The sequence below is a fragment of the Vipera berus genome (genome assembly GCF_964194415.1).
Source record: "Vipera berus genome assembly, chromosome: 10".
Lineage (NCBI taxonomy): Eukaryota > Metazoa > Chordata > Lepidosauria > Squamata > Viperidae > Vipera > Vipera berus.
In genome coordinates, this window is record NC_138213.1 from 18,045,143 (window position 1) to 18,060,946 (window position 15,804).

Sequence of the window (15,804 nt, forward strand, 5' to 3'; positions counted from 1 at the left end):
GACCGAGGCCTTCACCGTACATCACAGAAGCCCAGTTTTTCCAAATTTGGTGTCACTGTCCTCGGAAACCGGGAATTTAGAGATTGTCGTGCCAATACATCAGTAGAGAAGCTTCTTGAGAAGGCTGATTTGCAATCTTGGCGCTTCAACATGTCAAGATTCCATTCTTGTCTGTAACTAAAAATTGAATACCCACAGCTGAAATTTTGGAGTTGGTTATGCTTTTTTTTTTTAAAGTATCACCACAATGACAATTTTTCTGCAAGTCAAGTCTTAACTCCCAGTGAGTTCGTGGATGACCTTCTGCATTAATTCAGTGGTCAGGTTAAATAATGTTAATTTTAATAGTTGTGTTACTTGATTATTTAATGGCCTGAGTACTTGATATTCTTGTATGTGGCCCTGAGAACTTCCTCTTCCTCCTCCATCAGAAATATGGTTTCCTCTGAAGAAATAAGACAAATGAGGTATAAATGCTCTGAGAAAATACCATTTTCTCAGGGTGCAGTTCTGCTTGAAATATAACCAAGTAGGAGGGAGGAGGAAGCAGGAAGGAGAAGAGATTGGGAGCAAGATGTCTCCTGTCTTACTGCTGTTGCCCCAGAAATAAATAGGGGGCAGATAATTCCTCTCTGCTTTTGCATAATTCCTCAGCAATATAGTTTAGAGACTTAATCAGAGAAATTGGAGCAGTGGGTAGTCTCCGCTTGAAATACAAGTAGTTCTTGACTTACATCAATTCATTTAGGGACCACTCAAAATTACAACGGCACTTTGAAAACAGGTGACCATTTTTCACACTTACGACCATTGCAGCGTCCCCCTGGTAACCTGATAGAAATTCAGCCACTTGGCAACTGACTCGTATTTACGATGGTTGCTGTGTCCCGGAGTCACGTCATCCCCTTTTGCGACCTATTGATGAGCAGTCAATGGGGAAGCCAGATTCACTTAACAACCATGTTACTAACTTAACAACTGTAGTGTTTCACTTAACTGTGGCAAGAAAAGTCTTAAAATGGAATAAAAATTCACTTAACAACTGTCTTGCTTAGCGACAGAAATCCTGAGCTCAGTTATGGTCATAACTTGAGGAGTCATCTGTACTGGTGCACATAGACCAACACACACCCAATTCATATTTTTAATCGGGGGGGGGGGTTCTGGGAGTTGAAATCCACACATCTTAAAAATGCTGAAAAACATTGCTGTAACTCAGCTCATGGATGTGATGAAGTGAGCTGCAGCTCAAGAGAACTTATGCTGTTTAATAAAATTTGTCAGCTGGAAAAGATGCTGGCAGACGCATCCTGGTTTATGCATCATTACGAGCCGTGGTGGCGCAGTGTTCAGAATGCAGCATTGCAGGCTGACTCTGCCCACTGCCAGGAGTTCGATCCTGACCGGCTCAAGATTCACTCAGCCTTCCATCCTTTCAAGGTCAGTCAAATGAGGACCCAGGTTATTGGAGGCCATAGGCTGACTCTGTAAACCACTTAAGAGAGGGCTGGAAAGCACTGTGAAGCGGTATATTAGCCTAAGTGCTATTGCTACATGGTGCCTGTGTTTGTCCCCAATCCAAGATTTAACCAGTTTGATGCCTTCTCTGCTTGCTTTGGAATAAAAATAGCTTTTCCCCCCAATTCAACCAACCCAGCTTCAACCCTTGTAAGGTCTTATAAAGCTTCGCCATCCTTTATCTTGGAGACCAGGTCAGGTGGCCTTTTGCAGAGGTGGCCAGTGTGTTAGGAGTTGCTGAGTGATGTGGGCAGCTCCTTACATACACAGACACACCTCTAACCACTAGGTGGCCTCCACCCCAGCTGTTCCTCCTTCCCAGGTTTCACTCTTCCGTAGCACCATTCTTCTTCCTCTCACACCCCATTAGCACCGCCTCCCTCTTGTCGAAATCAACATCTCTCCAGCTTTCAACAGAGACCAAGAGAGGAAGGACACAAGAGGTGGCTTCTTGCCCAATTTCGCATTTGTGCAACTCCGAAATGGCGCCAGTGGGAAATGTTTCAATTTAGACAAAGCACCCTCTTCTTTCTGTCATTCTCATGACATGAGCTCTGCAAGTGATTTCAAACTGGGCTGCCGGCAAGTTTCTCTTGATTTGTCATTTTTAGTCAAGGGGAGACGTTGGGATCCCACTAACTGCAAAGTTGTGGCAGCCCCTGTGCCTCCTCGTCTGGATTTCTTCCAAGTATCTTCCAGCTTGCCTCTGATTAGGCTGTCTGAACCACCATTTCTGTGGTTCCGCTCAATCGTTTTATACGGGTTTCAAGATGCTGATTATGTCTAGTCCAGGGGTAGGTAACCTTGGCTTTTTTATGACTCATGGACTTCAACTCCCAGAATTCCTGAGCCAGCATGGCTCAGCTTGGAAACCTCTCCCTTTCCCCTCAGCATGGCTGGCTCAGGAATTCTGGGAGTTGAAGTCCACAAATCATGAAGGGGCCATAGTTCCCTATGCTGGCTCAGGAATTCTGGGAGTCCACGAGTCATAAAAGGGCCAAGGTTGCCTACCCCTGGTCTAGACCAACCTTGGCATCTCTATGATTTGTGGACTTCAACTCCCAGAATTCCTGAGCCAGCATAGCTCAGCTTGGAAATCTCTCCCTTTCCCCTCAGCATGGCTGGCTCATGAATTCTGGGAGTTGAAGTCCACGAGTCATAAAAGGGTCAAGGTTCCCTACCCCTGGTCTAGTCTAACAGAACAGAAGGACTATGGGTGATCTGGTAGCAGTCATCCAATATTTGAGGAGCTGGCAAAGGGAAGAGGGAGTCAATCTAATCTCCAAAGTGCCTGAGGGCAAGAGAAGAAGCAAGAAATGGAAACTTATCAAAGAGAAAACCAACCTAGAATTAAGGAGAAATTTCCCGACAGTGAGAACAATTAATCAATGGAATGGCTTACCTCCAGAAATTGTGGGTGTTCCATCACTGGAGCTTTTTCAAAAATGGACTGGACAACCATTGGACCATGGTGGTATAAGGTCTCTTGTCTTGAGCAGAGGGTTGGGCTAGAAGACCTCCAAGTTCCCTTCCAGCCCTATCCTGTAATTCTGTAAGATTGTGTGCATGGCTATCCTCCCATGTCTTTCTTTGCTCCACACAATCCACAGAGCTCGGTGTAAGGTGGGTGGCTACCTAAGACTGTGAAATAAATATATAAATTTCTAATTTGCAGGGGAGTGGGTACACAACCAGCTAAAATGTGCGGTTATGAAGTTCTTGCTGAGGAGTTGTTTTCCTTGCTGACAGGTGACATGTCAAAACAAAGCCAGAAACTACCTTTCATACATACCTAGGCGTATTCTCTAATACAGACATGTCAAACACAAGGCCCGGGGACGGATCTGGCCCGCGAAGTGGTTTCATGCGGCCCGCGAAGCCATCCTGGAAACAGTGAGGGAACGGCCCCCTCTGCCTTGGCCCTGGCCCAGAGACCCTCCTCCTGCCAGAGACCCTCAGATCTGTCCCACTCCTGCCCAGGCCCCCATAGGCACCCTTGATGCAAATGATGTAGAGCTGGCCACGCCCACCCAGTAGGCCATATGCACTCTAGCCATGCCCACCCAGTAGGCCACGCCCACCCTGGCCATACCCACCCGGCTCCTTGAGGGCAACCGCAATGCTGATGTGGCCCTCAGTGAAATTGAGTTTGACACCCCTGCTCTAATAAATCTGGATGGCGTGATTCAGCTATGAGTTGCACAAGAGGTGAGAGAGAAATTGCCATTTTAAGTCCACCATATATTATTTTACCCTTACAAGTTAACGTGGTTGATGCTTTAATTCCCCTATGGCACAGGTTTGCAACCCGCGCCTCCGGAGCCGCATGCGGCTCTTTCAGCCATCTCCTGCGGCTCCCAGTCCTTTGCCATGTGCAGTCCAAAAAACCAATTAATTCAAATATGCAGGGTATGTGCATATCTCACCTTGGCTCCACTCTTCAGTCAAACCCTGTTCTGCGCATGCGCGCATGTATGTGCATGCGCACACCTTTTTTGCGGCTCCCAGTTTTTGCGTTTGTGAGGGAACCAGTTCCGATTGGCTCTTTCACTGTTTCAGGTTGCTGACCCCTGCCCTATGGCAAAATGCTAATGAACAGATAGCTAGAAATATAACTCAGGGGAAAAATCACACATGGGAAAAAAAATGGAGATGCTGGAAGTCGTAAGAGAAAAAACAGTATTGTTCTTAAACCCGTCTTCAGTTCGTTATATCTCCTTCAGAAGTCCACAGATGTGCCTCATTGGCTCCTTTTTTTAACATGGTTCTTTTTTTTTTACTCTGCCTTTATTTTTATAAATAATCTTTCACATTTAATTTAATAAATGTGAATTACATAAATGTTAAATAAAGTAAATTAAAGAAGTAAATCTTTAGCAGTTAGATTCTCTTTATTTAGTTTTAGGACTTGATGGTCTCCAAGGCCACTTCCAATCCTATGAGAAACGGGTCTCTAAGCTTGGCGACTTTGAAGACTTGTGGACTTCAACTCCCAGAATTCCCCACTCAGCATCATTCAGAATTCCCCAGAATTGTGGCTGGCTGTGGAATTCTGGGAGTTGAAGTCTATAAGTCTTACAGTTGCCCTGTTTGGAGATCCTTACTATGAGACAGGCATAGGGGGTCCAGCCCTCAGAGCAGAAGTATGGTGCTAGATAAGGCTGATGGTCTCATCTAACTGTGTCTCATCTTCTCTCTCTCTGTCTATCATGCACTATCTATCTATCTATCTATCTATCTATCTATCTATCTATCTATCTATCTATCTATCTATCTATCTATCTATCTATCTATCTATCTATCTATCTATCTAATCTATGATCAATAATCATAATAATGATGAAGATGAACTGGAAAAAATTACAAAATACCGCAACCTGGCCATCGAAACTGCGATTATGGATGAAATGTGTAACAGTAATACCCACTGTCATCGGGGAAATGGGAACTATGTTCAAAAACTTTGCAGAATACATCAAGAAATTGCAGCTTCCTGCAATAACTCCAGCAAAGCTACAAAAAAACTGCGCTACTCGGAACATCTTACATTTTAAGGAGGTACCTGGTTGATACCTAGGATGGTGGCCGCAACCCGTGTCAACCATTAGTGCCAGTCAGTTTGAGTGTTCAGTTGACTGAATTTCATGTTTAATGAATAAAAGTTTTATATAATAATAATAATAATAATAATAATAATAATAATAATAATAATAATAATAATATAATTTAAAAATGGAACGCGGTGGCTCAGTGGGTTAGGACGCTGAGCTTGTCAATCAGAAGATCGGCAGTTTGGCGGGTCGAATCCCGAGTGTGGCGTAGCAGAGTGAGTGCCTGTTACTCGTCCCAGCTTCTGCCCACCTAGCAGTTCGAAAGCACGTAAAAATGCAAGTAGAAAAATAGGGACCACTCCGGTGGGAAGGTAACAGCATTCCGTACGCCTTTGGCGTCTAGTCATGCCGGCCACATGACCACGGAGACGTCCTCGGACAAGCGCTGGCTCTTTGGCTTTGAAACAGAGATGAGCACCGGCCCCTAGAGTCGGAAACGACTAGCACGCATGTGCGGGGGAACCTTTACCTTTTTAATTTAAAAACTCCAGCAAAGCTACAAAAAACTGTGCTACTCGGAACATCTTACATTTTAAGAAGATACCTGGTTGATACCTAGGATGCTGGCAGCAACCCGTGTCAACCATTAGTGCCAGTCAGTTTGAGTGTTCAGTTGACTGAGGTTCATGTTTAATGAATAAAAGTTTTTAATAATAATAATAATAATTAATAATAATAATAATTAATAAATAATAATAATAATAATATCAATAATAATAATATCAATAATAATAATAATAATAATGATGATGATGATGATGTTGGAAGGGATCTTGGAGGTCATCTAGTCCAACCCCCTGCTCAGGCAGGAAACCCTATACCATTTCGGACAAATGGCTGACCAGTCTCTTCTTAAAATCATCTCTTTCACCCTCTCTCTCTCACACCCACACCCACACCCTATCATGTCTCTCTACTATCATTTATATTTACTATTACCAGCTGCCTGCAATTAGTGCAGGTTCGAGTCCCACCAGGCTCAAGGTTGACTCAGCTTTCCATCCTTCCCAGGTAGGTAAAATGAGGACCCAGATTGTTGGGGGCAATTAAGCTGACTTTGTAATAATGCCGCTTGGGGGGGGCGGGCGAAAGCCCTAATAAGCAGGCATCTACATAGAATGAAGGCTATTGCTAAGCTTGTAAGCCGCCCTGAGTCTTCGGAGAAGGGCGGGATATAAATGGAATTAAAATAAAAAATAAAAATAAAAATAAATCATCTATCTATCATCTCTCTCTCTCTCTCTCTCTCTCTCTCTCTCTCTCTCTCTCTCTCTCTCTCTCTCTCTCTCTCTCTCTCTCTCTCTCTCTCTCTCTCTCTCTCTCGTCATCTCTATTCACCTTTATTATCTGTCTATCATCTCTATCACTCTCTCTCTCTTTCCTCTCCAGATTCGAGCTGATCTGAGCGACCGTCCCTCCCTCGTCCCGTGCTCCTGCCCGCTGCGGCTGGCTCGGAGGAAAGCACATGGTTTCCCAGAAAAGCGCTGCCTCTTTTGTAGACCCGGCGCCGATGCCAAAGTAGAGCTTTCACTTTCGCACCGGGGCTCCGGCGGCTGGGCATTTCCCGACGGGGCAGAGCGCCTGGCGTCTCGCGCCTGGCGGCGGCCGGAGCAGAGCCGAGCTGGGCTGCAGCCGCGCCGAAGGTAGTTCGGGGTGCGTGGGTGGGCGAGAAGCGCCCGCGGGGTCCCCCTTCTCGCGCCTGGGTCGCCCGGCGGGCGCTTTTGCGCTCTGGGCTGGCAGGACGCGCTGCAGCGGGAGGATTCGGCGGCCGGCAGGGGGCGCTCTTGCCTGCGCGCTGCCGGATCCTCGGCTTCGCGCGCCTACCCTGCGCTCTAACCTAGCCGGCAGAGAGTTATGGAAGAGGAGCCTGGTCTGTCTTGTCTGATGGGGTTGGAGATGGGTGTGTGTGTGTGTGTGTGTGTGTGTGTGTGTGTGTGTGTGTGTGTGTGTGTGTGTGTGTGTGTGAAATAAAAAGCTTGTTTCAGCATTCGTCCAAGCAAGGGGTTACACACCTGCAAAGAGAATTGCTAGCGGGCACCTGTGGGGAAGCTGCCTCCGGTCAATGTAATTTGGAATATCCAGCATTTCTTTCTTTCAGGGCTTCTGCTTTGCTTTATTTATTTTTTATTTTTATTTGAATTCCATTTATATCCCGCCCTTCTCCGAAGACTCAGGGCGGCTTACAAGCTTAGCAGTAGCCTTCATTCTATGTATGTGCCTGCTTGTTAGGGCTTTCACACACACCCCAAGCGGCATTATTACAAAGTCAGCTTATTGCCCCCAACAATCTGGGTCCTCATTTTACCTACCCCGGAAGGATGGAAGGCTGAGTCAACCTTGAGCCTGGTGGGACTCGAACCTGCACTAATTGCAGGCAGCTGGTGTTACTTAAGGAGGCATTAGCCCACTGCTCCACCAAGGCTCTTTGCTTTGACTGCTTTCCTATGCAAATCAAAACCTGGGAGTCGGGTGGGGCAGGCAGGCAGGCAAGTGAAAATGGCCACAATTTGTGGAATCAAAGCTCTGCCCTTCTTGGCCAGCGAAAAATAAAATAAAGAAATAAAATAAAAATGCAAGGCTTTAATCCTGCAGTCGTGGATGCCATTTCGATCTTTCGACCTCTCCCCGCGGATGTTCTCTGCTTGCTTTTTTACTACTTGGGCCGATTTACTTGTGGGCCTAGAATAGATCCAGGTTGGAGGGCGGTATGGGGTCAGCAAGCCGTGCAGAATTGTCTGAGAGCAATTGATCTGCAAGGAAAAAGATGGCGGGAAGGCGAAAAAAGTGAAAGCATTACGAAAAGAATACCCAGATGTCTGGCAAAAGGAGAACTATTCCTCCCGTTGGGCAAGCATAGCCTTAAAAACAAATATTGTTCTGGCTTTTGAGTAATTTCAGGGTGTTTTTTTTATTCTATTTTGGACTGTTTTCACAACTGTAGTCAGTCAAGCCCTCCTGTATTGTGTGACCTTGTTAATTGTCTGCTGCTTTCTTTCCTTCATTTGTCGACAGACTTGAGAGCCTAGAATTACGTTATTTTAATTTATTTCCTGATTTCTATCCATCAGCTTTAATCCAGCCCCTTCAAAGCTACAGTCACCGGAGTCTGGAGATCATATAATTTATCGTAATTTCTCTGGCGAAATTTGAAAAGTGTGTGGTTGTTGATTCTATACTATTACTAGCACATGACCTCCTTAGAAAAAAAATAATGCAACTGAAAAAAAAATCCAGTCTTTCTGGTGCTGGAAAAAGTAGGGTAATTTTTATACGTGTAGGCCTAAATACTTGCTTTTTGCTGTGATTTTTGTGGCAGATGCCAAGGAAGTTAAATAGTTTTAATTTTTGCCACATGCCTCCTTCTTTTAAATTGTTCGTGTCCTCCTTGGCCTGCTCAGCTTATCTGATAACCCCAAGAAAATCGGAGTAGAAATTGTGGGGGAGGACCAGGAAGGAGACTGCGGGGAGGGAAATGGGGCTAAAGTCCCACGGGTGGTTTTCAAAGGTAAGGAGGGAATCTAAGCTGTCGTTTGATAGGCCTGCTTGTTTAATCTGCAGAAAGTGAGTAAATGAAGAAACTAACCTTCTTCCTCTTGTTTGGAAGTATTAGGAGGTAGTCCTCGACTTACGACCTCAGCTGAGCCCAAACTTTCTGTTGCTAAACGAGACATTTGTTAAGTGAATCCCTCCCCCCCCCCGTTTTACAGCTGTTCTTGCTGCGGTTGTTAAGTTGGTAAACAGTCAAGCGTCTGGATTTTTTGGACATGGAGATGTTGCAATGGTCATAAGTGTGAAAAATGGTCATAAGGCCCATTTTTTTAGTGCTTCAAACTATCGCTAAATGGACTGTTGTAAGTCGAGGACTGTCTGTAACTGTTAAGCTCAGTTTGGGCTGCGGTTAAGTGTGTGCTGGATGTGCTCGTATAGATTTGTCGTAATAAGGATTTTCTTTCTTACCCTTTCTCCTTTCCCTCCTTCCCTCTCTCTATTATTCTCTCTCTCTTTCTATCCCCCTTCCCTTTTTTCCTCTTTCCCTCCTTTTTTCCCTTCCCTTCCGAAAAATTTGGGCACTTGGCAACCAATGTGTTTTTACAACATTTGGGTTAAAGCCAGCTGGGTAACTTCGGGCCAGTCTTTCTTTCTCAGCCCAGCCCACCTCACAGGGTTGTTGTTGTGGGGAAAATAGGAGGAGGAAGACGTGTTGGATATGTCTGTCACCTTGGGTTATTTGTAAAAATAACGAAGGTGGGATATACACAAACAGACACACTTACTGAACCAACCCGTCTGGGGAGAAGGGTTTGTAGAATGTATTCAATAATTAACTGATTTCCGAAGAAATTACTGTATCATTCTTAAATTTCTCCTCTAACAATGCCCCTGCAAGTTTATTTAAGTAAAATAGCTGAGGAAAGTAATTAAATAAACGCTTGCCCTAGAGCCAAGGGGCGGCTGCTGAAGCTATGAAAAAGCTTTGAAATGGGATGGAGAGCATGTTCCACAGTGATCCATTTGCTTGTTTGATGATATTCCACATTTGGTTCAGGAAGGCAACGCAGTATTCCAAGCACTCCTTCCTTTGCATTTTCCATTCAACAACAACAACAACCCTGTGAGGTAGTGGATAGAAAGCAACTGGGCCAAAGTCACCATGGAGCAGGGGTAGGCAACCTTGGCTCTTTTATGACTGGTGGACTTCAACTCCCAGAATTCCTGAGCCAACATGGCTCAGCTTGGAAACCTCTCCCTTTCCCCTCAGCATGGCTGGCTCAGGGATTCTGGGAGTTGAAGTCCACGAGTCATAAAAGAGCCAAGGGTGCCCTAGAGGTTTTGGGGCCGAAAGTTCTCCCTGGCGTGCATGAATTAACTGAGCAAAGCTTGCAAAATCCACAGGTTGGTTTCTATCTCTCTTTCTTTTTTTTCCATAATTTTATAATTGCTCTTGTGCTAGCAAACAGAAACCCGTTCTCATGTGGAAAATACCTAAATTTACAAAGCTTGATGGCACCGTCTAGTCGCCCATTTCTAGAAAGTGAAGTTCGAGTTAGGTTTCCATTTGATCTTGGCATTCCAACTAGGCCCTCACGGCCTTGAGGTTGGGGAATTCCAGTCCCGCTGCTTTCGTTTTGAGACCTTTGTTTTCAAATATTACAGCCACAACAATTAAAAAAAAAGAGATCCAGCATACAGTTAGTGTCATCTAACGTCTTCCAAACATTTTTGCTTTTTGAAGCCTACGTATCTGCCCTGAGTATGTGCGATGCAAATTCATGTTGTGCGGCTGTGATTAACTCGTAGAATAATAAAAGACTGGAAGGGACCTTGGAGGTCTTCTATTCTAACCCTCTGCCCAAGGCAGGAGTCCTTATACCAGAGGTCCCCAACAACCGGGCTGCAGCCTGTTCAGAAGCGTTGGGTGAGTGCATGTGCAGCTCCATTTGTGCCAGTGGTGGTGTGTGTGCCCACCACTCGCGCAAATGGAGCTGCACCCTTGTGTGTACATTGACCCGCCATTCGCGTGGAACCGTTCCCTTTTCTCCCCCTTCTCGCTGGTCCACAAAGCCAGAAAGATTGGAGACCATCCTGGACAAATGGCTGCCCAATCTCTTCTTGAAAACCTCAGAACCCCAGGAGTCAAGCTATGCCATTGATTAATTGTTCTCACTGTCAGGAAATTTTCCCTTAGTGGTAGGTCAGGGGTCCCCAGGTCCACGTCCACATTCTCGCTTTAGTTTAGCACTAGCAATTGCACTTAGACTTACACTTATATACCGCTTCATAGCTCTTTACACCTTCTCTAAACAGTTTACCGAGTCAGCATTTTGCCCCCAACAATCTGGATCCTCATTTTACTGACCTCGGAAGGATGGAAGGTTGAGTCAACCTTGAGCCGGTGAGGATCGAACTGCCGAAGTGCTGGCAGCCGGCAGTCAGCAGAAGTTTCCTGCAGTACTGCATTCTAACCACTGTGCCACCATGGCTCTTTAACCAAAGAAAAAGATATAAAGCTAAAAGTGTAAAGATATGCATACCAAATCATCAAATAACAGCAGCAGCGATATACAGTTGCAAGAAAAAGTATGTGAACCCTTTGGGATTATGTGGTTTTTTGTATGAATTGGCCATAAAATGCGCTCTAAATGTCATGTAAGTCACAACAATAGAAAAACACAGTCTGCTTAAAATAATACTACACAAACATTAGCTGTTGTCATGTTTTAATTGAAGATAAGATGGAAACAGTATATTTTGCCAGTAGTGCTGTGGAACATCCAGGTGCTCTTTTGCAAACTTCAAACGGGGACAGATGAAACCAAAATTGAGTCGTTTGGGAAAAACACACAACACTATGTGTGGAGAAAAAATGGCACAGCACACCAACATCAAAACCTCATCCCCACTGTAAAACATGGCGGAGGGAGCATCATGGTTTGGGGCTGCTTTGCTGCCTCAGGGCCTGGACGGATTGTTGTCATTGATGGGAAAATGAATTCCAGAGTTTATCAGGACATTTTGCAGGAAAACGTACAACCATCTGTCCGCCAACTGAAGCTCCGCAGAGGATGGGTGATGCAACAGGACAATGACCCAAAGCATACAAGTAATTCAACAAAACAATGGCTTCAACAGAACAGAATACGCCTTCTGGAGTGGCCCAGTCAGAGTCCTGACCTCAACCCGATTGAAATGCTGTGGCATGACCTTAAGAGAGCGATTCACATCAGACATCCCAAGAATATTGCTACACTGAAACAGTTTTGTGAAGAGGAGTGGTCCAAAATTACTCCAGATCGTTGTGCAGGTCTGATCTGCAACTACAGGAAATGTTTGGTTGACGTTATTGCTGCCAAAGGAGGGTCAACCAGTTATTAAGTCCAAAGGTTCACATACTTTTTCCACCCTGCACTGTGAATGTTTCCATCTTATCTTCAATTAAAACATGACAACAGCTAATGTTTGTGTAGTATTATTTTAAGCAGACTGTGTTTTTCTATTGTTGTGACTTACATGACGTTTAGAGCGCATTTTATGGCCAATTCATGCAAAAAACCACATAATCCCAAAGGGTACACATACTTTTTCTTGCAACTGTATAATATAATCTCTTACTCTGAATAAAACATATAGCCCCACAATGCATCACATTATCAATTCCAAAAGTGCACGTAACAGGAATAGGTATTTCTGTAATAAAAAATAATAATTAAAAAATATCCTTTTTTTAAAGTTAGAAAACTATATAAAGACGTAGTGTAAAAAAGTGTATCTGTTGGAACTCCAATGGTGCACAGCGTATCCAACATCAAAACGTTCTTGACCACAACTTAAGCTAAACGCCACATTACTTGTTCCAGTAACAAACCCAGTTGCAAAATTACTCAGCCACAAACCCACATCCTGCCACCTCTTATATATGAAGCATTTGTAGTAAAGGCCCTCAGCCCTTTGCTAACAGATGTCAAAGCAGGTGGTGCTGACTGCTAATTTCAGCAAAAGCACAAACAGAGTAATTAAGATGGAGTAAATGGATGATGTTACCTAGTCTGGTAATGAAATGTCTACAAGAAATCCATCAAGCTCAGAGAGCATCAACGGCCCTGCATTTCAACCCTGAGCTAGTAATTTTTTTAAAGGTAATTCATGCCTCACTTGCAAAAACCCATAATACAGGTAGTCTTTGGTTTATGACCACAATTGGGCCCAAAATTTCTGTTGTTGAGTGAGACATTTGTTAAGTGAGTTTTGCCCCATTTTATGCCCCAGTTATTAAGTGAATCACTGCAGTCATTAAGTTAGTAACACAATTGTTAAGTTGTGAATCTGGCTTCCCCATTGACTTCGCATGACAGAAGGTCCCGAAACTTAATCATATGATCCCAAGGTACTGTGACCGTCATAAATATGAGTCAGTTGTCAAGTTTGAATTTTTAATCACATGGCCATGGAGATAGTGCAATGGTCATAAGTGTGAAAAATGGTCATAAGTCATTTTCAGTGCCACTAACTGAACTGTTGTAAGTCAAGGGCTACCTGTATCTTGCTAATAAGTTAATACGGCAGGCCCTCGGGGTCTCATCCTTCCCACATTCTGCATTTCACAATCTGGGTATATCGATCCCTCAGTGACTGCTGCCTTAATTTGTTTTTCTCTCTGATTTTTAATCTTACATACTGTAAGTGTTGAGTTCCTCTTTGCTGTCAATCAGCCTCCTGGTTTAATAGCAATACAGTAGTACTTAGTTTTATATACTGCTTCATAGTCCTTTTACAGCCCTCTTTAATCGGTTTACAGAGTGGGCATAATTGCCCCCAACAATCTGGGTCCTCATTTTACCGACCTCAGAAGGATGGAACGTTGAGTCAACCTTGAGCCAGTCAGGATCGAACTGCTGGCAGTGAGCAGGGAGTCAGCCTGAAATGCTGCATTCTAACCACTGCGCATCATGGAGGGATGGAGGGATGGAGGGATGGAGGGATGGATGGGAATATCAATAGCACTTAGACTTATATACAGCTTCATAGTGTTTTATAGCATTCTGAGTCATTTACAGAGTCAGCATATTGCACTCCCAACAATTTGGGTCCTCATTTTACCGACCTTGAAAGGACAGAAGGCTGAGTCAACCTTGAGCCAGTGAGGATCGAACTGCTGAAGTGCTGGCAGCTGGCAGTCAGCAGAATTAGCCTGCCTAACTGCATACTAACCACTGTGCCACCACCGGTCTTAAAGTCAGCCTCCCCAAATCGGTGCTCTGCAGAGATGGTGGGAAAGCAGCTCCTAACATCCCCCAGTCCAGAGGTTCCTAACCTCAACATCTGGATGGCATCAGACTAGGGTAGGCGGTTTGCACTGCAGTTTGAAAGGACCACATTGCTGGAATGCTGGGATTAAAATGCCCTTTATTTGATCCTGCAGGAGATGGCCTCCAGCGAGATGATCTTCTGGAAGTAACCAAGGGGGCCTGGGAGGCCCCCAAAACGTACAGAAAACATGGAGCCCACCCCTTGACACTTCTGGAGAGTTGCAGAGACAACACAGCTGAAGACAGAGGAATTTGCAAGATGATGGTGGTAAGAAGGGATAGTTGGCTGGGATGGTCTGTAAAAGGTGCCAGCTGGATGAGATGCAATTCGTCCTTGACTTCCAACCATTTGTTTAGTGACTGTTAGAAGTTTCTGGCACTAAAAAAAAGGGACAACGGAGTCCTCAACTTAGAACCATGATTGGGTCAAGGCTTTCAGTTGCTAAGCGGGTTGGCTGATAAGTAAGCCGTGCCCAATTTTGCAACCTTTTTGCCATGGTTGTTCAGTGAATCACTGCAGTTGTTAAGTGAATCATGCAACCATTAGAGTAAACCTATCTTCCCTCGTTGACTTTGCTTGTGGGAAGCCAGCTGGTAAAGTAGCAAATGGCGATCACGTGACCCTGGGACGCTGCAACCGTCATAAATACAGGCTGGGTTGTTAAACAAGTTGTGCCTGCTGCTCTTGGTGCCTTAAGCTGGCCTTATTTTGCTTAGTGCAGTGTTTCCCAACCTGGCCAGCTTAAGACGTATGGCCTTCAAGTCCCAGAATTCCCCAGCAACCGTTGAAGTCCAGACTTTGCTTGTTGGAAGCCAGGTTGAAAAGTTGGGAAACCCTGGCTTAAAGGTTAATCCAGAGCGGCATTTGTCGGCACCATTTGTCAGCGAAGATCTGGGGGCTTCCTTTAGTCTTCTCCAATTTCTGTGTCTTCCAGATGGATGGTGCAAAACGCCGAAGCGTCCTCAGAAGAGTTTGGCCACAGCTAGTAGACTTCCTAAGCGACCATTCAGAGTGGGTGCTGAAGAAAGCTGAGATGCTTCTGTCTCAGGACGATCTGAGTTTTGTCGACAGGGTGCCAGACCTCAAGACGAAGCGTTTGCTGATCCTGGACATGGTCTTAAGAGATGTGGACGCCAATCCCGAGGTCTTCAGAAAGTTCATCCAGAGCGTCTGTTTCGAATGCAGCCTCCCCATGGAGCTTGAGATCATACTGATGAGCGTCTCTCAAGAAGGTGAAGGATGGTTGAGTCACGCCAAGTCCTGTAGCTCCGGGGATAGATGCAGGTGGTCCTCGACTTACAACGACAATGGCGTCCAACGTTTCCTTGCTAAGCAGGACAGTTGTTAAGTGAATTTTACCCTGTTTCACATCCTTTCTTGCCACCGTTGTTAAGTGAATCACTGCAGTGGTTAAGTTAGTAACATGGTTGTTAAGGCTTCCCCATTGACTTTGTTGGAAGCAATGTGGGAAGGTCACGAGTGGCAATCCCACAAGCCTGAGTTGCTGCAACGGTCGTAAATCCACGTTGGTTGCCAAACGCCTGAATCTGGATCACGCGACCGTGGGGATGCTGTAATGGTTGTAAGTGGGAGGACCAGAACTTTAAATGGTCACTAAATGGCCAATGATAAGTCAAGGACTACCATGTTTCCCCGCAAATGAGACCTATCCTGAAAATGATTTTTATGCATGTGCCTAATAAAGTATATGCTTACTTTAGGACCGCTGCAGCCAGGCCTCCCACATTCTGACACCTGTTGCGCCGCTGTCTGAGTTTTTTTGTGGCCACTTGCAGCCGGACACCATGTGGCACATCACGCCGGGGCTGTAGCTTGCTCGTGCCATGGCGCAATGCACCACGGGGCCTGT

At 45.1% G+C, this 15,804-nt stretch overlaps 2 protein-coding genes across 2 annotated transcripts in view; one reads left to right on the forward strand and one right to left on the reverse strand.

Moving 5' to 3' along the window:
- PLLP (plasmolipin) overlaps positions 1 to 15,804 on the reverse strand; it is a 286,192-nt gene that overhangs the window by 40,092 nt on the left and 230,296 nt on the right. The window lies entirely within an intron of this gene.
- The window catches only part of LOC308672629 (protein NLRC5-like), a gene marked incomplete at its 3' end in the record, with an annotated part of 43,138 nt that continues 34,016 nt past the window's right edge, over positions 6,683 to 15,804 (forward strand). The window contains exons 1-3 of the mRNA XM_081335676.1: positions 6,683 to 6,772; positions 14,047 to 14,201; positions 14,869 to 15,196. Coding sequence (XP_081191802.1) covers positions 14,193 to 14,201; positions 14,869 to 15,196 — 337 coding nt within the window. The 5' untranslated portion in view covers positions 6,683 to 6,772; positions 14,047 to 14,192. The remainder of the gene's footprint in view (positions 6,773 to 14,046; positions 14,202 to 14,868; positions 15,197 to 15,804) is intronic.